General features: G+C 37.9%; 1 protein-coding gene across 1 annotated transcript; it reads right to left on the reverse strand.

Moving 5' to 3' along the window:
- Nucleotides 1-1,648: 1,648 nt before the first annotated feature.
- AMD1 (adenosylmethionine decarboxylase 1) lies at nucleotides 1,649-24,184 on the reverse strand. Its single transcript, XM_019735002.3, has 9 exons — nucleotides 23,738-24,184; nucleotides 8,315-8,401; nucleotides 7,418-7,544; nucleotides 6,244-6,346; nucleotides 5,127-5,169; nucleotides 4,884-5,028; nucleotides 4,455-4,547; nucleotides 4,219-4,374; nucleotides 1,649-3,815 (listed from the first exon to the last, which is right to left on the reverse strand). The coding sequence occupies exons 1-9, from the start codon at nucleotides 23,845-23,847 to the stop codon at nucleotides 3,675-3,677; spliced, it is 1,005 nt and encodes a 334-aa protein (XP_019590561.1). The 5' UTR covers nucleotides 23,848-24,184; the 3' UTR covers nucleotides 1,649-3,674.
- Nucleotides 24,185-24,360: the final 176 nt, after the last annotated feature.

Raw genomic sequence — 24,360 nt, forward strand, 5'->3', positions numbered from 1 at the left:
CCTTTTAAACCACAATTACTTCTGTGCTAACCTACTATGTGATTCAATTTATAATGTTCCAGAGGGGGGGAATAAAACCCTAGTCTGATGAAAATTGAGAGTGGTTAACTTGGGGGTTTGGGGAGAGTGCTTAGTTACCTAGGTAGGGATGTGAGTAAACCTTTTGTTCCGATGTCTATACGCTAAGAAAGTATGTTCATTTTCCAAAATAGTAGCTAAGATTCATGTACTTCAATTTATATAAATCTAACTTAAAAGATGCGTGTGTAGTGAATAGATGGATACACTAGAGCAGAATTGAGGATTGTTAAAAGCTAGGATGTGGAGGTTCAATGCACTACTTTACTTTGTATGTTTGAAAATTCTCCAATTAAATACTTAATTGCAAATCTCCATCTATATTCTAGGCTTAGTTCTTATATTCAACAGCCTATTGGCCACCCCCTGACACTTACCAAAAGTTTTCTTTCCATCCTAGATTTCTGGTTTGAGCATAAAGGAAAATGGGTTGCAGGAAGTAGTTGAAGAGTTCAGTTTTGGGGCAGGTATCTGGACACTTGTCATCTTGTAAAGGACTAACAAAGCAGACTCTTAAGAAACAATAGGAAATGGGAAGAAACTAGAAAAGTAAAACTAATGGAAACTAACAAATGGAAAAGTTTTAAGAAAGAAGTAATCGATAGTAGGAATTCCTGCAGAGAATTCAGTTACCAAGTCTCTGAAGGTAGGAAAGGCTGGAATCCAAAATAACACTACATCCATTATGACAGGAAGAGAAGGGTGGATGAGAATGTAAAGTTTAAAGGTGGGGAGCCAGCAATTGGTGACAAGTGGATCTGGCTAGGACAATAAAAGTCCTTTATTTTTCATACTGCAATTATCACATTTACCATTCATGTGCCTGAACCTGATCAATTAACACAATGACTGCTCATTAGTTTCCTCACAACTCACTTACCTGTTCCCAAAGAATCTTATAAAGTAGGTACTGCACATATATAAAACAGCTTGCTTTTCCAGGATCAACCCTTTTCTGTCTTTACTCAAATTTTGGAAAATATTCTCTAATAAGCTTATTCTAAGATTTAAATATACATTTGTATAGGATTTTGATTTTTAGCTTATTGTAGACATGAGACTGAAGAACTGAAATGTTGCCAAATAAATGATTATGAGATATGTACTTGCATGGCAAAATGATCAAGTTTATAATTATGTTCTAGTTAAACAGAACCAACCATGAATGAAATAATGAAATAAAGGAAGCTCACAGGTTGTTACTCCCCATTTGAGCCTGTTCCAATAGACTAGAACATTCCACCTCAAACCCTACACTTCCTCTAATACCAAACTCACAAGTACACGTTCTTATTCTTACACTTACCCTTTCTACTCTTTGATATCCTAGTATATAGCCTCGATATTCCTTTTGAGCGTGTTTATAAAGCCACTAACAAAAATGTTTAAATGTGAATACAAATTACTCCCAGTAGCTTAAAGATCTTTTGTCTTCATAACTCACAAATCTTAGAAAGTAATCATTAAACACAGCTTTCTTTAATTATAAAAACTTCAAATGTCTAGCATTTGGCCATATATACTATTTAAAGAATACATCAACAGAAAATTTTCTGAATGTCACTAGACAATCGATTAAGCAAACTTTTATTGAAGCTTAAATTGTGGTACAGAAATACATTTCAACTGATTTAAGTCCAACACCACGGAGAAATTATGGCACCAAAATTGTCCCTCCTCTATAATACATACTAGGATTAATTTAAATTACTATTCCATCTACATTTCTCTAGGCTTTGTTCCATACAATTTTGCAGTTTTTGATCAAATAGAAATCTTAACTCTATTAGGAAAAAAAAAAAAATCAGACCTCAACCCAACAAATGTTGTCAAATCTACTGGGACGCTCGCTGTTCAAGAACAAAATCCACTTTGAGCATTGGTCCTCAAAACAGCACCGAAAATTAGGTACTGTGTGCTAATTACAGAATCAAACTGATCCACTGATTGAAAGCTTCTTCAATGAAACTTTGAATCAAGAACATGCTTAAAATAAAAAGTCAAAAGTATTCCAACCACTCGATTTCAAACCAAGTAGATTTTTGTTTAGAAACACTGAAGGAAAAAAAGGTGTTTCATTTATAAATACGGAAGGAACGGACACATTTCTGCATCAATCCAGAAAGAATCAAAAATATTTTGAGGGCAAGAATACAAAATTTAGTCAACTTTGTTTTCTAGGTTGTTTAAATCTCAACAGTATTTGCAAATAATAGCTAAAAGAAGCCAACTCTTGAAAGCCTGCATTTGCCACTGACCATTTTGGAATTTCATATGTTTCACGGATAGCACTCTGCTTCACTGTGTGTCTGAAAAACCTGAACAGTTCTCATTCTGGACATTCACTTGATCCTGCGAACCCATGGTGAAGGAAACATCACCACTAAGAGGAACAGATCAAGTCAGAACACTATCACAAGATGGCAAAGACATCGATTCCACGTTGAACTCGTTTATAGTAGTATATTAATGGAAATTAGTGGAAATGGCCGCGAAAGTAAAAATTATGGTGAATGATCTAAGCTGACTTACTGACCCCAGTACAACCTTTACCTGCAATCTTCTTGCTAATCAAGTTAATGGTAACAATTTTATACTACTACCTAGCAAGTTAGTAAAGACAAGGTACTTGTGAGAAGCTAATTTGATTTATTGAGGAGCACATAATGGCATAGTTCCTACACAGTTCTGCCAGTATATCCTAATATGAATCTGTGTCTTCCTTGCTAATCAACACTAGATGTTTTTTTCGGTATCTTCCAAAAGAGCCAATGCCAATAAAAAAGCCAACTCCCTTGACCTTAAGATTAAGACTAGGGTCCACCCCTCTTCCCCGTCCGGGGTATAAGATTAGTATAAACCCACAGTGTAACAGTGTATTGCTTTATTGAGGGTGGGGGGGTTGAGTTGGGAGGGGAAAAACCAAGGTGAGGAACAAAATCAATTAAAGGAATACAAGTACAGGAAGTAATAACGTTAAAATAGTAATACACAAAATGGGTAATTGCAATCATTTTAAGAGGACTTGACTCGTGGAAGAAAAACTTTAATTGCTGTTGCAAAAAACATCTGTATGAAGTAGAAATTCGTTTCAGTAACATTAGTAGAGAATATGTTCTAAAAATTGGAGGTAACTGGATGTAATATCCTGGCAGCAATTTCATAAGAGAACATAGTCCCGATGGTTAGGCTGAGGCCAAGGCCAACACCTAAGGAGGACGAAAGCCTTGTCTGTGGGGAATTTTGGATGATACCTGGAGAAACATTACACTGTGCATAAACCAAATTGAATTGTCACAAATGTTGTAAAGTTTCATATAGTAAAAGTTTTTTTCTACATGCATTTCAGTTTCACCGCAAGAGTGGCATAGGATACCTAAACACAGAAGAGAGCATTCATGCAAGATATCTAACTCCTTGATATAATAATGCATACAATTCAAAATGATTACACTATCATTACATCTAGGGCTTTCTGCAACTACAGGGTGGTGGTGGTTATGGAAAGCATGGCCCCCGGTATCAATATCTAAAAAGCAGCCACCACCTTCTTCTACGTGTGTTATCTTTTTGCGTTTTTTCTTCATTTTTCTTAATCAACTCTGCTGTTGTTGCTGCTTCTTAGCAAAACTGGTAAAAACAAAGTTGTAATCATTGAACATAGCACTCTGGCAATCAAGACGTTTAAAACCTTCAATCTTCTGGGGCGAAGAAAGCACTGTGCGACATTTAGAACTCTGGGCAAAAAAATTATATAAACTGTTAGTGCTTTATATCTGCAGAAATTTTTGTAAACAAAATAGTCATGCCATAAATATTTAAGACCACTATTTTAATAAACTGAGGCATTTGAATATTTTAGCTGCCTTATGGGCTGGATGGAGTGTGACACCTTATGCCTCCCAGCTCCCACCCCAACCACAGGCGTCCACAGGGAAAACAAACAGGATAGGAGGAGCCCATCAATTAGGCTACATATAAAACAAGACCAATAGAAGTCTCATGAAACACTTCTCATCCCAATAACCTCGATTAGTCATGCCTCTGGATATCAGACTGACATGTACTTAGAAGACATTTTATGACATGCCTCACAATCCTTATTTCCTGGAAGATTTTATTGTCAGTAAAAGAAATTACCTGATTTACAAACAAGGTGGTCACAAATTTTCCTGGCTTGAAGACTTCCACAACTTTCCTGATCAGGTCATCATAGGAGGTCTGACTTAAGTTTGTTTCAAAGCTAACATAAGAAAATTCTGGTTCTGGAGTGATGTGAATAGTCCAATAAGTTCCCTTAGATAAATAGTTTTGTGTTAATAATGGAAAGGGTACACTTAGACATTTAAGTAAGTATTAAGCAAAATATTACTTACATCCGATTTCATGCCATTCATCGAATACCCACAAGGATTGAACATTGTGGCATCAATGACAGAACCTGGTACCAGGTCACGAATTCCACTCTCCTGGAAAAAAGGAAAAAAACTGAATTAAATACAGATAGGAAACAAAAAAACCCCACAAAAAACTGAGAATGAGTTAAACAATATAGAGAGGGTGCCCAAAAGATGTATATACATTTTAAGAAAGGAAAAAACTGCATTAAAATTACACTGATGGTAACCACTTTTAGCACTCTTGTAATTGCAGAAGTCAAACGTGACTTGTATTCATCTTTTGTTATCAGTATATATTGAGTGTTACAATTTTAAGTTTTTCCTCTCTTAAAGTGTGTATACATTTTGTTGGCACCCTCTGTAGTTTAGTCCCCAACCAGAACCAGAATTATTGAAAATGCTTACACGAGTGACATCCTTTGCAGTAACACCATCTTTCATGTAGAACTGGTCCATAACTGCTGGGTCAAGCTCACTCATCAGAATTTCCAGGGTTTGATCTGGCTGACTGATTACTCTACTCTCTGGGAAATCCAAAGTATACAAGTACCTATATAAATTAAGTAAAAAAATCATTTCTAAAAATGACAACTGGCAAAGTAAATTTTATATAAATGAAAAAAATCCATGAAATTGTGTCCAACGTACCAACAGTCAGAATTCATACGTCCCATACAATATGCTGCTCCATCTGTTGAGGGAGGAGAACGTAAAATAAATGCAACAGATCCATTTGATTAGGATGGCTTTTTCTCACCCTTCCAATAGCTAGGATGACACTACTTGCCTCCTATCAGAAATATCAGTGAAGGGAAATTTAAGTAAGTGGGTGAATTCACAAGAAGGCAGGATTTCCCCTCCCCCCATCACCCTTAAAAATAAGCCAGTGAGTCAGTCTAAATAGTGCTGAGAAAACTATGGCTCATTCTCCGATAAAACTCCATTAGGAAAAGGAATTTGGTCACCCATTTATCTACTCTCCCAAGTAAATACAAGTCATTTTACGTAATACTTCCTTTCCAAGTTATTTCAAAGCCTCATTCAACACAGTAAATTAACAACTGGTAGATATTTACACTGAATTATACTCAGCACTCTCTGATATAGCCCAGTATTGTTTCATACTAGATAATTAAGAATAGAACAGAAATCGGATTTTCTTTTTAAACTATGCCTGTGACTTTGTCAAGTTATTAAAATCATCCTAAAATTTCAGCCTCATTTTAGGATATAAGGATGTTAGATTAGATAACCTTTAGTTCCCTGACCTTGAAGCTCAAAAAGGAAGGTCTATAAATAAAAACCTAGTAAATGGAAGACAATCTTGCCAATTTTGTTGAAGTCATACTGTGACCTCACTGTGTTGGTCATTTGTAAGTCAGATCAATTCCTGGATAGAATGCCGGACCAGTGTCTTAGCACAGGATTATGAAGTCACTGGGCATTTTTCTGGATGAAGGTGATCATAACCTTCATAACCACTGAGTTAGATATAAATCAGAGCAATTGGCTAGATGAAGATGAACTCTCCCTCTGGCAGGTGACCGATTCCTTGACCTTCGTTTTTCATCATTTCAACACTGATCCAAGGTATACACATATATACTCTGAAATTTACCATCAGCCATACTGATACGTTTATCTTAATTATATAATGTGCTAGCTACATTTGCACACATATGCTTTCATATATGTAAATAAGACCTTTGAACCTATATACTAACTTTAATAAAACAGGTTTCAATTCTATTTTATTTAAACTTACTTGGGAAAATTGCATTAAGAAACTCTATTTCTTCCTGGAAATTCCGGTGTGGGTACCCTTGGTGAGAAGGCTTCATGAAATTCTTACGAGAATAAAAGAAGCTCTAAAAAAAGATAGATAACTTCATATATAGAATTGCTAATCAACCATTTCCTACTAATCAACTATTTTACACACACACACACACACACACACACACACACACACGTGAAAATCGAAGCTCTATCCCTACAAATATTTTCTTCAATGACATTTCACATGTTTTTCCTTTAATATGCTTAATGGATATAGTCTTTTGCTGGCCAACAAAAAAAAATGAAGATCACTTTGTCAGAGTGCAAGGTTTCAGACCAATATCCACGAGTTAGTGTCATATAGAGTAAAATTTTTTTTGTTTTTTTCAGCTGTGGAGAAGAGTCTCAACAGAGCATTAATAATGTAGAGTGAGTCAGTGAGTTTTTAGAAACTAAAAAGTGCCCAATCTATTGATGATGGGTCACAACAACTGTAGAGACAAGGTACAGTGTTTCTGGAGCAGTGGCTTCTAATCTGAGCTTTTAAGTAGGTATGCAAGAAAAATTTTATGGAAGAACATGTGTACATTAAATTTCAACAGTCAGTGATTCAAAAATTAAGAACATATTGCTTTAAGTTCCTTATAAGGATCAATAATTAACAAAAACTGTTTTAGGTCCTAACAACAAGATATTCTCTACCCTAATCAAGTGAAATATTAACATCTAACATATACTCATCATAACAGTTACGTCCTAAGTATTAAAACTTTAATTCTTGAATGTTATCAGAATTTAACTCAATACTGATTGTTGCTCTTTAACATAATCGACTATTCATTATTAAGACTGGATAATTTTTTTTGCTTTCCCTTCTTTTCTAAGTTTCTCTATCATTCACATGAACACATCAACAAGTTAACTAATGAACATGTCTGGTTTCTTCATTTCTTTTTCCCATTTGGGTTTTATCCCACTCATTCTTGCTTCTTCCACACACTGCTGTTCTTGAGTATCAGGTAGAACATTCTTTTTCCCATGGTGTGCCTGTCCTTACCCATTACAACCCAAGCAGTGAGTATACAATTTATAAATTTATTCAAAACCCTAATGTTTATGCCTGATAAAAAAGGATTAAATTATGTTTTTCGATTACTTACTTGAATTGAGTCAAACCCACTGTAATCCCTAGCAAGTTTCAACAGGGGAACCAGTGCTTTCAGCAAGAGGGTGGTACCACATGTCTTCAAAATGAAACGTCTCTTGGAGACAAACATGCTACTCTCACTGTAGATGAAAAAAGAACACAAGATTATTATGCTGTTTATATACTACTGAAATGCAATTAATCTGTTATTGGAGTATCATTTATGATGTAAATTTCTGGCTAGTAATTTTAAATGTTAAGATCTCAAGGAAGCAAATGATTCACTACCGTGTTTCTTCTCTTCTAGTACACAAAATCAGTTCTAGAACCCACAGAAATAGGCCTTGAATTAGCTCACTACATAAACCCTTTTACTAATGTGTACTTCTCACCTCACTTATCCTAAGACCTTATTTATTAAACTCATACTTTACCTTTTTCAATACAAGGCCCATTATAATATGCATTATAAGAATTCAATGTATTTATTGAATAAATTAACTTTGTACCAATAAAAAGGTTTAATGGCTTTCTTCTGTTGCATATGGCAATTCTATTTGTATGGTGGAGCTAATTTTCACTTTTTCTGAAGTTCTGGTATTTGAGAGGCATATTCTGAAAAAGACCTGTGGTTGAAGGTAAAGGTACAATGCCATTCTATCTTCCTTCACAGATGCTTCCTGCTACCTCTAGGGAGGTAAAGATGGCAACCATCTTGAAGAGCTTTTAGGTAAGACTTTAAAACCTATTGCCTAGGGACACCTGAAAGTAAACATTTTATTTCACACCATATTTAAAAAGATATGGTAAAATGATTATAGAACTAAGGTCCAGGGGAACAATTGCTATTCTATATAAAGTATAATTCAGACTGAAATCGGTTACCTAACACTTGTTTTACAGGACTTACCTGAGTACATAAGCTTCCTGCTTGTCAGTTTTTGTCACACTTATGATTGAACATTGCACATCCTTCAAAAGTATGTCCCACTCGGATCTATTATTTAACAAAAAAAAGAAAAAAAAAAAAAGGATGATTAATTCATAACAGTACTTGCCTACTCTCATAAAAATTACAAAATTCTCACACTTAAAGAAGCGAACTGGAAAACTAGAAATTATACTACTTGCAATTCACTTAAGAAAAAGACAAGTAGACAAAACAATGTGAATAAAGCCATGTACAGAGGAAATTCAACAGTCTCATAAACCAAGGAAAATCATTATCTCTCAACTACTTAAGTGATTAAAAGAAAGGTAAGTTAAAATGAGATACTTTTCTTGCTATCAAATTCTGAGATTTTAATCTTACTATATAAACTACAATTTAAAAAGAAAGCATCATTTCTTTCACCAATTAGACTGGCAATGAGGTTTAAAAACCTGACGGTGTAATCTGGTACGCACACTGTTTAGATACTATTTTCTGCTATCAAATTGGCAGCTTAGCACAATACCGAGTGGTGTTTAAAAGTCGAGAAGAACGGTCAAAAAAAATGAAAACTGCCTTTGGTTGGCCATTCCACAGTACAAGCATACCCATAAGGTCTTGGGAGTATAACGAAGCTCTCTACTGATGGGAGAAATACCTATTTCAACAAAGTAAATAGTCTGTAGTGCACGTAATAGATAACATGACTAAGTGGTAACATAACTAAATAAATTACTTTTAATATACCTGCTTCAGACCTAAAGAAGTGCTTCCTCTTTAGTGTGCCCACCATAAACAGAAAAACAACATAAAATAGTTCCATGGGACAGCTTCAAGTTAACAGATTTAAGGCTAAAAATGTTTTAAAGCTCTTAATATTTGGTACGTCATTCTTCTATCCTCAAGAAAATGGCATAAGATGGTTCAAGTTTTTTCCCCCCAGTTAAGACCTTTGGTAAGAGAAATCAACAGCACAGCTAGCATAAAAACAGGTATGTTTCCTTCTTCTATATTAAAAAGCAAGCACAGCACCAATCAACCCTGCTAGAATTTTGTGCCTGTTGCATCATTTTGCTAAAAGGAATTATTAGTGGCCCAACAGGCAACTGTATGACCAATCACAGAAGACAGTAATTCCTAAGATGGGAAAATTAGTTAAATTGAACAGTACTGAGTGAGACCCATCTGAAAAACTTAAAATGAGTTAGGCTTGCTACTGATTATAGAGCCTATTTGCCCATAACTTGACCAAACAATTTTTAAAAAGAGCTAACAACTAGTTAGTACAATGGCTTATATAAAGAAAAGAAAAGAAAAAAAAACACACATTAAACTGGGCTATATTTTTACAGTTTGTTGCAAATTTTAAAAAATGGTTATTTGTTGTTTGAAGGAAAAAAGGTTACAGTTAAGACCCAGTTCCGAGTAACACAAATTTAGAGAGTGTTTTGATCCTCTTATTCTTAGGTAGCCAACCAGTAGCTTTGAGTTTCAGATTTCGAAGACTCAAAGTTCACTATTGTGCAAACAACATTTCAGAACCCACATGATTTTACCTCCACAAATACCGTTTCCCCCAAAAAATAAGACCTAGCCAGACAGTCGGCTCTAATGCGTCTTTTGGAGCAAACATTAATATAAAACCTGGTATTATATTATACTAATATTAGACCCGGTCTTAATTTACTATATTATTAATTATATTACTTATATTAATTTTTGCTCCAAAAGACGCATTAGAGCCGGTTGTCTGGCTAGGTCTTATTTTCAGGGAAATGCGGTAGGCTTTAATGCAACGAGGGATATTCAGACCTAAAGGAAAACATAGAGCTTTTATAGAAGCTATTACTTTTCTGCTTTGTGACATTCCTTGCAATTACTCCAGGGCTTGGTTTCTTTATCTGGGGGTAATAAAACCCACTTCACATGACTGACACAATTAAATTACATAACGCACACCAAATTTACCTACTAGGCAACAAGAATTCAAATACTGAAGATCTTTCTTCCAATAATGGTACCTGCTAATGTCATTACCTATTGACCTCCCACTAGACTTCAGCACTCTTGCAAATACTTTCTTCCACCCACTGGACATACTAATTAATCCTTTCCAATCACCCCCTTCTCAGTTATATTCACTATTTATAAGACCCTCCCCTAGTTTTGAGATATAATTGATATATATCACTATCTAAGTTTAAGGTATACAGCATAATGGTTTGACTTACATACATTGTGAAATGATTATCACAATGAGTTTAGTTAACATCCATCATCTCATATAGATACAAGAGGAAGCAAAAAAAAAAAAAAAATTTTCCCTGCTTGTGATGAGAACTCTTAGGATTTATTCTTAACTTTCATATATGTTATACAGCAGTATTAACTACAGTATGTTAACACTTTTAAACATGCTCTGTGGCTGAGCTAGATAGTATAACCACCTTTTTCTTTCTTGTGTAACTGTTTTCTCTGGACTTAAATAAAAGCTGTCTTGCCTTTTTATTTGCTTCTGTTTTCTATGCACTTACCTGAATTTATCCTCAGATGCTCCTATCTCCTTTTCAACATTTTAGGGAGTATAGGCCAGGGGTGTCCAAACTTTTTCCAACGTTTTTTTACCAAGGGCCATATGCGGTAAAATACACAAACAGCCAGGCCACTCACTTGAGGTGAAGTACGTAATGCCTCACCGGGTTTAAGTAAACATACTTTTGGAATTTGCTGCGGGCCAATAAAAAATGGATTGTGGGCCGCAGTTGGCCCGCGGGATGCAGTTTAGATACCCCTGGTCTAGGCCAAGAATAGGGTACTGAGACTTAGCACATCAGGTCTGTGGAAATGGCTTGTTTCCTGTGGACCTCTATATATGGTACTGCGGGCCGTATCACTCAGGGGAATTTCCTTATATCAGTATTTTTCAGTTTTCCTAGGCAGGTCAGATTACCCAAATATTCTATTCTCTTGCCTGCAGAGCACTAAGATTTGTGGCAGGCAAAAGAGGTGTAAAGGGCTAGGGATCTCACAGTCGGTACAGTTTTTATTGTTTTTGGTGTAGTGACTCTTTTCCTTGTCAGTACCAGGATCCCTCACTTCAGAAAGATCGTGTTTTACTGTCTCCAGACAATAAATGATCTAATCTTCAGATCTACCATTCCCCTTCTCATCTGACTTGACAAATTTTATCATAAAGACAATGAATTAAAAGAACAATCGAAATAAAATAAAACCTACATTGAGAGAAACTATATAGATAACAAATCTATCCTCAAAGTCATGCTAGGTTTTCCCACAAACTATTCTCTCTCCATAGAAATGGGGTGCCATAAACTTTTCGCCCAAATCAAGCCACCTGATAGTGAAAAAGAACATTATAATTATGCTAAGAAAACAGATGTAAACTTTGTTCTGGGTCTTGTTGGAATAATTTCACCCTTGTCCCAGGCTGCTTCTTCCACCTCAAACCATCCCACTATCTCCACCAGATCAGATCTGTCATGAAAAGGTTTTAAACTTCAGAAGATTTGCCATTCTAAGTATTTTATTTGTGTAGTTTTGGTATTCACATCAATCCTACTAGAATCATTCCATGTAGTAAGGGCTGTGTATTTTGTTTCTAACAGTGCCTAACCCGGTTCATAATAGGCCTTCAAATATTTGTTGAATATGGCATTAATTAACCTAATTCGATCTTATGGACTTGCTAGAAAATCATCAACACCCTTAAATTTTAAAAATCTAAAACTGTTACGTGATCTTTTACTGTTTTTTAAATTGATCACCATAATAGTTCAGGTATTTAGAGGACGTTCTTACGAAAAGACTTACTCATTTGACAGAATTACCGTCAACCAACTATAGATACAATATAGTCCACTTGAATGCCATCTTATTTTAATCTACATAAATAAAGTTTACTCATTTTATTGCCAAATAACTTAGTTGCTATAGAACCCATTCATTATACCTAGATGTAGATTACTTTCTCAAATTTTTTTTATGCAACACACCCTCCTCGGAATCTGCTGGCACAAATGTTAAACCTTCTGGTTCGTCCCACAGGTCTCTCAGTTTCTGTTCATCCCCCCCCCCGGACCTCCCACCCCCCCGTCTTTTTTTCTCTGTTGTTCTGTCTGGATAATTCCTACTGATCGATCTTCAAGCTCATTCACTCTTCTGTCATCTCCATTCTACTTAAAGCCCATCCAGTTAACTTTTTATTCCAGTAACTTTTTTCTAATATATTTTTAAGTTCCACCCTCTAGTTCCCTGCTAAGACTTTTTATCTTTCCTCTTACTTCACTCTTATTTCTTATAGTTATAATAGCCACCTTTAAATCTTGATCTGTACCATCTCAAGGCTGGTGCCTATTGATTGTCTTTTCCTTTGAGAGATGCTGAGAATTTCCCGGTCATTCGTATAGAGTAATTTATGACGGTATTCTGAGCATTTTGATCATGTTATATATAATTTTAAATCTTATTTAAATCCTATGGAGCATGTTGATTTTTAAAAGTTGTTTTAGCAGGCAACTGAAATGGTTATGGTTCAATCTTCAAGTTCTCACCCAACATCTATGGGTTACATTATGGTTTCATTTCAGTTAGGAAAGGCTACACATGCCGTGGTATGGTATTCAGTTCTGTCCTGATGTGCCACTGATTCGCTTTTGATGTGTTGTTTAGGGTCAGATCCATACACGAGCATCTCAGGGGTGCTCTTATAGAAATGTTTATGGGATCACTTTTTTCATCTCTCTCTGCTCCATAATCGCCCTGACAATTGCTGGCTTACGGGCAGGAGTGGCACTGCTTCATGGTCCTCTTGGCTGGAAACAGAAAGCCAAGAGAGGCTTTAGTTTCTCCGCTCTGCAGCAGGCTGCCTGTGCGTGATTGTCTCTCTTGAGCCATATGAGGCGATGAGAAAGAGGGACAAGAGCAACAGGGATATCCCTGATGCTATTTCCTTAGGGTCATACTTTCTCTGGTCAAAAAGGGTCCTCCACCTCCCTTGGAGTTTAGGCATCTGCCTGGCCTCAACTACTGCAGGAATCTCTGAGCTGTGGCAAAAGGGCAAGGAAAAAAAAAAAAAGCAAAGCACTACAAAACCAAAAAGGGATTTCCCTGCACTCTTTCTGACCCAAAGGGGCTCCCTTTCTGTCTCTGCAGACCAGAAAGAGGACCTCTTGGGAGCTCTTTTTGTTTGCATCTGGTATGCAGTTCTGGGTTTCTGGCAGCCTTTGAGACCACCCCAGGAGCTGCCAGAGGAAAAAAAGAAACAGGAAATCAAGGCTGTTTCAGTGGTATTTTGAGTTCTGGTTTCCTTCTCCCATTCACCTGCTAACGTTTACCTTTCAGAGCCCTCAGATGGCTGCTCCATGCTTTCTGTCCAGGGCTTTTAGTTGCATTTAGCAAGAGACAGAGCAGAGTGTGCTTATTCCACCTTAACAGAAACCACAATGATCCTGTCACTCACTGATCATTAGTTAATAAACTCTGCAACCAAACTCTTCCTCACCTAATAGACTCCATCAAGCAGTCAGTATCCTTCCAGAGTCACAGTATGAAAGAAAGCAATTGCATCAAAACACCCTCAAAGAGTTGGATGGCCGATCAACCAAATGATTTTTATAAAGACATAATCCTAGGAGAGCTGCTAGGCTCAAAAATACAACAAATCAAGGGGCAAGAAAATGTGAATGAGAAATAAAACTGAAGACGCTAATACAATGCTATGTGCACAAAGGGAATGGTAAAAAACCAATACCAGAAACAGCTAAGAATTCCAGCAAATTATTTTATGACATTTCTGTCGGGGGAAACAAGCCTCCTTTTGTAAATAAGGCTTTATTGGATCCCAGCCACACCCATTCACTTATATATTGCCTATGGTTGCTTTCTCCCTACAAGGGCAGCGCTGAGTAGATGCAACACAGACTGCTTGCCTTGCAAAATTTAAAATTTACTTTTTGGCCCTTTACAGACTATTTGCTGACTCCTGCTGTTTTAGAGGAAAGGTTTTCAGTGCCCTTCTGTGTCCAAATTTAATGATGGAAAAAGACAGTGTTTTATAGTTGATTGAGACATTTTCTAAATTACTTATCTGTGATTTCAAATTGAGATTGTATCAAGTTAGAATGTCACAGCAGGCTCAGTATGGGAAGGTGTCTTTGTTCCCAAACACACCAATACCTAGACTGAAAATCACTAGTCCATACTAGAAACTATTTTTACAAAGTTACTTAAGTTTTAAATACAGATGAGTTCAATAAATCATGGACTGATTTAAGGCAGAATTAACAATACATTCTGGGGATGTATCACATTAATACTGATTTAGTGAGTAGAAAATATTGCAAAAGGTATTCAAAGTGTTACACAATTGCTAGGAATTGTGTAAACAGGAAATTCACAGGAAAAAAACAAAATATTCCAATTCTAATTACATTTCCTTTACTTAAGTGCTGTCACCTAACTCGGTTCTCAACTGGGGATGACTCTGCCACCCAGAAAACATTTGGCAACATTCAGACATTTTGGGTTGTCACATCGGGGGAGGTGGCAGTGGCGTTGCTGGCACGTAGTGCGTAGAGACTACAGATGCTACTATACCGTATAGTAAATAGGACTGTTGTCCACAATAAAAAATTACCTAGTCCAGTATGTCAGCAGTGCTGAGGTTGAGAAACCCTAATTTAAAACTGAAGTACTAAAAAATACTATCAGATCATGATTAAATGATCCCAAAAATTTAGTATGCTCTTTACTAATGATAGTATATGAAGATCTTAGTCACTATGCCTGAAAAGCAAAACATTAATGGCAAGACATATTTTATATTTAAAGCTTTCTTAAAGAGTCTATGGTCTAATAAAAACAGAACAAGTTGGGGTGTTTACAAGGGAAAACATACAATTAAAATGACAAGAAAGACTTCCACATCATCTGACTCCGTAAGACTTGGAACGGCCAACTGACTATATTTTTTAATATAAAAAGTAAATGCCTGAGGTCAAATGACCTTGACAAAGGTCCCAAAGACTACAGAATTGGGAAAGGATAGTGTCTTCACCAACTGATGCTGGGAAAACTGGATATCCACACAAAAGAATGAGATTGGACCCTCACGTTACACCATATACAAAAAATTAACTCAAAATGGATTAAAGACTTACATTAAGACCTAAAACTATAAAACTCTTAGGAGAAAAACAGAGAAAAGGATGCTGGATTTAGCAATGTTTTCTTGGATTTGACACAAAAAACACAGGCAACAAAAGTAAAAATAGACAAACAAGACATCAAACTTAGTTAACTTCTGAGCATCATAGGAAAACACTCGACTGAGTGAAAAGACAACCTGCAGACTGGGAGAAAATATGTGCGAATCATCTATCTAATAATAAGTTAATATCCAGAAAACATAAGGAACTCGAACAACAAAAACCCAATTAAACAATGGGCAAAGGAACTGAATGAACAATTCTCTAAAAAAAAAAGGTATACAAATGGCCAACAAGCATAGAGAAAGATGCTCTAGGTTGGCTCAGTTGGTTAGAGTGAGATGCTTGTAACACCAGGGTTGCCGGTTTGATCCCCGCGTGGGCCAATGTGAGCTGCGCCCTCTACAACTAGATTGAAACAACAACTTGACTTGGAGCTGATGGATCCTGGAAAAACACACTTAAAATAAATAAAAGTTTTTAAAAAAAAGTAAAAGAAAAGATGCTCTACATTACTAATCATAAAAGAAATGCTAACCAAAGCCACGTTATCGCCTCATGCCCATTAAGATTAAAAAAAAAAAAAAAAGGAAGGAAGGAAGGAAGGAAGGAAGGAAAGGAAGGAAGGAAGGAACTAACAAGTGTTGGCAAGGATGTGGAGAAATTGTAATAGTGCACCTTTGGTGAAAATTACCATATGATCCAGCAATCCCACTTCCGGGCATATATCCAAAAGAATTCAAAACAGGATCTGGAAGAGATATTTGCACACCCATGTTCATTGTTATTCACAAGTGTTGAAAGGTGGAAGCAACCCAAATGTCCATCAAGGAATTAACGGATAATGAAAATGTGGTATATACATATAATGAAAATCTTATCACATGATATGACATGAATCTTGAGGACATTATGATAAATGAAATCAGCCAGTCACAAAAGGACAAATACTGCACGATTCTACTTATATGAGGTACTCAAACACTCATATAAGGTATCTAAATCAGAGAATGTAGACAGATGGCTGTCAAAAGGGGTGGGGGAAATTAGTGTTTAATGGGCACAATTTGATTTGCAAGATGAAAAAGGTTCTAGAGATTTGCTGTACAGCAATGTGAATATAGTTAATACTGAACTGCACACTTCAAAAGTCATTAAAATTGTAAATTTAATGTTAGATGTTTTTACAATTTAAAAAAGTAAATGACTGAGGGAACAGAATACTGCCGAAAGGTAGAAGAAACCCTTTAGAGAAGGATTCACTCTTATCACCTGAAGGTCAGTTGGATCCTACTCAGATCCAGTAGGTCTGACACTCCACAGATGTTGCTGAAAATTTGCATTTAAATTTAGATTTCCATGTAATTATTCTCCTAATGGATTACTTCCTTAAATTAAAAATAGCTGGTTTCAGAGTTATCAAATAATATACTACTCAAAAAGCCTATTTAAAGCTTCCCTTAACTGTGACCTTACCCAATAGCTCCTGACTTGTCAATGTCAGAGACTCTCCTTGAACCCAGGGCTCTACACTTGACCAAGGCAGTAGTCTTTGGATAAAAAGTACCCTAAAGCATAAGATTCTTCTTCAACAAAGCCTAGGCCGACCACAAGTTAAATTCTGAGGATGCCTTCTTAGGGCAGTAAATTCAGATATCCAGAGAAATAAGCACTCCCTTTTTGTCCAAAGAATTCACTAGTTATTATGATCATAGGATTCTCTCTCTCAAATTTTGACCCCAAATTCAAATCATTATCAGTATAATTACTGCTACATCCAATTGATTATTACTTTCAATGTGTACCTCTTAAAGAAAGGTGGTTTGGAAACAGCAGTTCAAACTTCTTTCAAACTGCTGTTAGAAATGTAATGAGGAGTTTAATTCAATACGAAGCTTTTCTACTCCAAAACATTTGAACTAAGAGGTTTTTTGGCAATGGGCTGTAAATTCCTTCAACGTAAATTACCAATACTGCAATGCTGTGGTCAATCAAGTAAGGCATGAGTTCCGGGAAAGCTACCATGTTTCCCCAAAAATAAGAACAGGTCTCACATTAATTCTTGCTCTAAAAGATGCATTAGGGCTTCTGTTCAGGGGATGTCATCCTGAAAAATCATGCTAGGGCTTATTTTCCAGTTAGGTCTTATTTTGGGGGAAACATGGTAATGCTGGGGTGTGATTTACTGTCTTTTCAACTGCCCCCAATCCTTTACCTCAAATTTTAGATTATAAAATTTGAATTGAAGGAAAGAACACCCCACTACTCCTAAATGTCTTGCAAAGCCTATTTTATTGTCCAGATCAAATTAAACTGTCTTTTCCTCTCACTAAAATCTCTTATTTTCAAACAGACTTCTTTCCATTACTCCCACCCTCCCCAAAGATGTCATTTCTTATAAAAGACTTTAGTTTGGTCCAGAGTTTTAGTCCAATTTTTTTATATGGTCACTAATTTCTACTTAACATCCTTTTGAAATCTGAAAAATTATTAGACACACTGCAGGTTAAATCTAAGATATTACCCATTCTTTTTACATTTCAACTTTAAATGTCACATGAAACAACTCAATTTTAGAACACATCCATTCCTTTATTTATTTGGATACGCCCTGACTACTGCTTTTCTCCAACACGGTTGACCAGTATTCTTTAACCCAAGCCAGTTTTAACCCAAAAATTTCCTACTAAAAACAAAACAAAATTAACATGTGTCCCTTTGTGTCCCTTGAGAAATTAATGAAAAAACAAAAACAGATTCTCAGGTAAAAACTATGTATGATGTCAGATGGTTACTAGTCTTATCACGGGAATCTTCTTAAATTATATAAATGCCTAACCACTGCTCTGTACACCTGAAACTAATAAAAAAATATTGACTGTGAGCTATAATTAAAAATATATATAATCACGGGATATAAAGTACAACATAGGAAATACAGTTAATGGTATTTACTAGCTTTGTGCAGTGTCAGATGGGTAGTAGACTTGTAAGGTGTGTAAATGTCTAATCATGTTTTGTACACCTGAAACTAATAAAAAAAAAGATTCTCAGTATTATGTAGTTTGTTTAGATGACACTCAAGGTTAATTCTACTAAATGGCCTACAGGCGGGTGGGAAACGTTTAATAGAAAAGGTGAACATTCAAGAGGGTTCCAGCTTGACTCGGGAGTTAAAGCTTGGAAAGATGAGCCAGTGTTACTTAAAGTATCCTAGTCCCTTATGTCACATGTATAAATTCCAGATGGACTACATATCTAAATATAAAAGGCAAAACAATGTTTAGGGGAGAAAAACATCTTCATTACTGCGGGATGAGCAAAGATATCTTAAATAGCACACAAAAACTAACTACTAAAGGGGAAATATTCATAAATTGGACTACGTTAAACTTACGAGCTTCTACTTTTAAAGATATCATTAATATCAAATATATGGTGATGGAAGGAGAACCGACTCTGGGTGGTGAACACACAATGGGATTTATAGATGATGTATTACAGAATTGTACACCTGAAATCTATGTAACTTTACTAACAACTGTCACCCCAATAAAGTTTAATTTTAAAAAAAAAGATATCATTAATAGAATAAGGAAAACCATAGAGGATATAATACATTTGCAATACACATATTGGATAGAGAATTCATCCATAACATATTCAGAATTCTTACAAATAAAGTCACCCCCCAAAGAAAATAGACTTGAACAAGCATTTCACATAAGATATCCAAATGGAAGATATAAATGGACGCTCAAATCCATTAGTCTGATGGAAATAGAACTGTACACACACAACAATAGCTAAAATTAAAAAGACAATACCAAGTGTCGAATGAAGATATGGAGCAACTGGAACCCTCAAGCTAGATATATGCACACCCCACGGACTGACAATTCCACTCCTAGATGTGTGTATATCTGATAGAAATGCATATGTTGTTCACTAAAAGACACATTAAATAGTGTTCATAGCAACATATTTTCATTAGCAAACTGGGAATTATTCAAATACTCATTAACAGTAGGTAAATTGTGGTATATTGACACAAGATATTATACATACGAGAACTACAAAACTTCAAACATGATGTTGACTAAAGGAGGCCTTACATAATACAGACTAAATGATTCCATATATGTGGTGTGGATGGGTAGTCAGGATAGTAATCGGAAGGGGTGCAAGGGGAACTTCTGACTGGTCATATTCCTTAGCGTGCTGGTTGCATGAGTGTGATCAATTTGTGAAAATTAGGGCTGTACTTAAGATTTTCATAACTTTTAGTGCTATACTTCAACAAAAACAGCTCAAAAAACATAACTGCATTCAGAAGATAAGCTGTTTTACTAACAGCCAGATTTTTTCATATCATACTTATTACCACTCCCTCAAACTCCACTGGAGTATTTCCTTCAAAATGGCCCTGTGGTTTTTTTTTCTGTTGGTTCAAGTCTCTGGAAACATTTTTGTATGATAAATTCTTCAAACCCCACACCACTTCCAATTATTTTTTGTCCTTATATCTGATGAAAGCAGAAGCTTTTCTCAAATCATTTAAGCAGCTTTTCAAATTCATATCGATTCTTGTTACCGTACAAAGATTTTGGGGGCATATAATGCTCTAACTTGATTTCGTATAGATGCTAACTGCTAAATTTATATACTTGGGGCGGGGGTGATAGGGCTTACATAAATGGCAACCAAAATTATCCTTTGGTTTGTAGCAGTAAACAACATATATACCAATAAAAACTAGATTAATAGTTCTATTAGCAAGACAATTCAATCATACATAAGATGAGAATCACTGAAAGGATGAAGTTACTATACAAAAATGATTAGATCCTGTTTATTGGAAGCATGCACCACTTATTTTAACCCGTGTTGTAGAACGCCAAATTCTACTCATCTTTTCATTTACATTTTATCTACAAGACTGTTGACATACACATCTTCCTGTGAAACTGTCAAAAAGATAGTGACCACCTCCATTACTCCCCAAAAGTCCCTCAAGCCTCTTTATAATCCACCCTTCCCTTTATTCCCATCCTTTGGCAACCACTCATCTGTCAGATTAGTGTGCATGTTCTAGAATTATAGAAATTAAGTCTTATAATATATAGTACTTTTATAAAGAAACTATCAAACCGTTTTCCAAAGTGGTTTGTTCGGTTTCCATTCCCACCAGCAGTTTATGAAAATTCTGGTTCCTTTACAGCTTGTCAGAGTTTGATAAAAGTTTTCTAATGCCAATGTGTTTCCTCTCTATTTACAGCAACATGTGAGAAAGGTTGGAACTATTTCTTCCTTGAACCGTTAGAGAGAACACTCCAGTGAAGCTATTTGGGCCTAGTTTTCTTTATGGGACAATTAGTGACTCATTCAATTTATGTAACAGTTATAGGACTATTTAGATTTTCTGTTTCTTCTTTCATCAGTGTTGGAAAGGCATTTTTCTACGAAATTTTCCATAACATCCTTGTTATCTTTTTAATGTCTATAGCATGTGCAGTGATGCCTTTAGGACGTTTGTGCCTTCTCACTCTCAATGTCCTTAGGTTTTATGTTTAACGCATAGTGTAGCTACATCTATTTTTTATTTTAATACAGTCTGGGAATGTCTTTTAACTATGACCTTTCATCTATTTACATTTTAATGGAATTATTGAGTTTGGGAATGTGAGGCAAGGACAAGCAAAGACTTTCTGGCTTACAATTTTTTTTATCATTAATTAAAAACAAAGTTACTACGTAAAGATTTATTATTCCATAGAAGGATTAATATAATGAGGCAATCTAAAACTCCCCGGTGACGCTACCTCCTCTATTTGAATAAAAACTACATCGTTAGAGCGCCTTTTAAACTACAATCTGATAGACTTCATTCTCCAGCCTTGGTTGCTAAAAAGCAAGAAAAAGAAAAAAATTAATTTTGTCCCAAAGACTCAAAAATAAGTATAAGTAACACTCCTACACTGTACTACGTGTCAGTTTTAAAGTATTAACCCACTTAATACTCACAGCTATCCCATGAAGTAGGTACCAGTATTGTCTCCATTTTCAAGATAGGGAAACATCATACAGCTACCATAGTATGTTTGAATTCAAATTGAGACATTCCAGAGACCATGCACCATTTCATTACCCAAACTCTTTTAGATGACCCATTATCCTGCCTAGGTCTCACTCCACCTTCCCGGAGACCAGACTCCAATGATTCCCTCTTTCAAGGTCATTGACTTTAGGTGATTTATCTAGCATCCAGTATTTTTTCAGGCACTTTTTAAACTCCTAGTAAATAACCTAACCAGGGCTACCTTGCTTGACAGGTCACTGAAAAATGTTCCCAGAAAAGCTACCAATGGACGATCAGTTAAACCCAGTATTTTTCAGTTCTTAGTTGCTCCATCTGCAACAGCTGAAATGTGCGGCTTAGAAGACTCTCAACAAGCAAGCTGCCTTTTTATCAAGTCTTTCTCCCCTCCTCCATTCAAGGAACTCTTAACCATGAAAAAAAACCACAAGCTGAAATTCTGGGACTTCTGCCCCAAAACTTCCCTCTCTCTTCCTTTTATAAAGGAGTCCTTACAAACAAAGCTTCAAAACATTTAATGAGGCAGAGCAAAACAATGTTATTCCTTTTATAAGATTTTCTAGATAATCCGATTACAATCATTTTACCTACCGCTTATCACCAACACCAGGGAGTTTTCCCATCTGTGATTTGCAGAAAATACTAAACTTCCCCATATTTGTAAGAAAAATACCTGTTTCCTATAATATAGGTATAAAGTGCTCAGAACTGAGCCTGGCACGTAGTGAACATTTTAAGTGTCGCAGAAAGCTTTAAAAAGGAGACCTGTGACATTTTAGCTATCACGATGCTTTTCTACAAGAGAATCCTTCAAGACATAATGCCTTAAAGTCCCGGCAGCACGTGTCCTCCTGGATTCCCTCCTTCAGTTGCTTTTTGTCAGGAACGGCGGCGAGCGCAGCCAACATTCCTGAAACGCCCATTGGCCCACACCCTGGGGCCTGGCTCTCGGTCGGGCCCAGGAGCTCATTGGTCGTCGCCTCTCAATGAAGCGGCCACGCCGGTTCCTGCGCCGCACCACAGTCGCCGCACTCGTGCTCGGAGCCTAGAAAGGCAAGGGATGACTAGCGGTCTGAGTGCCGCCGGGAATAGGCCCAGGCACCTTCGGAATCGCCTGCGCTTTCACTTGCGCTTGAATTTCCCAACACCACTAGAAGACCTCTCCTTTTCTGCGCGACCAGCCCCAGCTCTCTCGCGTTGACTGCCGGGGTGGGAGGCTGGGGCCCCAAGATTCCTTTGCTGGCTTGGGCATTAAAGGTATCATGTCTTGGGCCGGACGGGCCTCTAGCCCGTAAATGTAGGCAACCCTTACTCCACCCCGCACCTCGCCAGGATCCCACCGACTCGGTAACAGGTTACACAACCCAAGGTCAAGAGACTCGGGAGAAAACCTCCGCGGGCTCCGAGGCCGTCTCTCCGGGGCCGCCCCGAAAAGGTTTTGGTGCAGAGCACGTTAGGGCGGCGGCGGGGCCCAGCCACTGCGACACCACCGCTCCCGCCCAATCCCCGCCGCCCGGGCGCCACATGCTGCCTGAGCGGACCGCGGGCTGGAGGCCTGCTCACCAGCCCCTCAGCCGGGGACCAGGAGGGCCCCCTCCTACCCGTCGCACGCGGCAAGAACGAGTCCGGCTCAGACCCGTTCCCTCCCTCCGCCACTCCCCGAGGCGGGCACGCCCGAATTAGCGCCTGACTAAGCCCGCCGAGCCACACCTGCCGGGAGGGAGCCCGCGCGGCAGCCCCACACGCCCTCGCCCAGGGCCTTATACCGTCAACTCCAAAGGGGAAGTCGGGAGACGCGGGGTCCCCACACCACCCGGAGCAACACCGCCCGCGGCCTCGCACGCTGCGCGGGGGACGTTACCTGAGCACGCGGTGGCGCGGGCCTCCTCCCCTCCCCCCGGGCAGCACCCGGCTCGGCAACGGCGGCGGGAGAAACCGGCTCAGGCCCCGCGTGGACGCGGCTGCTCCCCCAGCTCCGGGGCCCCCTCCCCGGCCCCCGAACTCAGCCCCCGGTGGCTGGTGCCTTCCAGGCGGCGACAGCCCCAAGCCCGACTGTGGGCGAGAGCCCCGAGCACCCACCTTGGGATGGTGCGAAGATCCCCAGATCCTTGGTTTGCGTCGGGTTGCTGCCTGGAGAACCAAACCTCCAGCAGCTTCTCCGTCCCTTCGAAAAAATGTGCAGCTTCCATCACCGTGAGACTAGCGAACAACCAACAACCACAGAAAATCAACTAAATTAAATCTCTTCTCCCGCCGCTGCCACTGCCGCGGATTGTTCCAGCTGTGTTACTAAAGTTCAGGTTCCTTTTTTTGCTATAATTTTATATTAACTTTTTTTTAAAAAAAAGGATTAATAAAATTTTCCCGGCTTTTTCTTTGTGAGCGAAAGTTGAACGTGAGTCTGTTGGAAATAGAGGCAGATACAGTTCAGTCTCTTGTAGTCCGCTGTTTCCCCGTTACAGAGAACAGAGCGAGCGCTAGCTAATGTCGCCGGCCATACTGTGGAAGCGAGGGCGCTGCGTGAGGAGCGAATTTATAGATCCCGTCTCCCTCGAAAGGCCCGGAAGTGACGTAGACTCCCGCCCCTGCGGCTCATAGCTAAAGCCGCCTGTCAATCAACAGCCCGCCGAGTTACCGCTGGCTGGTCACCCGCCTTCGAAGAGCGCGGGGAGCTGCTGGTCGCGCTGCGGTTGGGGTTCGCT

This window comes from Rhinolophus sinicus, chromosome 2 (genome assembly GCF_057876585.1).
Source record: "Rhinolophus sinicus isolate RSI-liver-muscle chromosome 2, RSI-T2T, whole genome shotgun sequence".
NCBI lineage: Eukaryota > Metazoa > Chordata > Mammalia > Chiroptera > Rhinolophidae > Rhinolophus > Rhinolophus sinicus.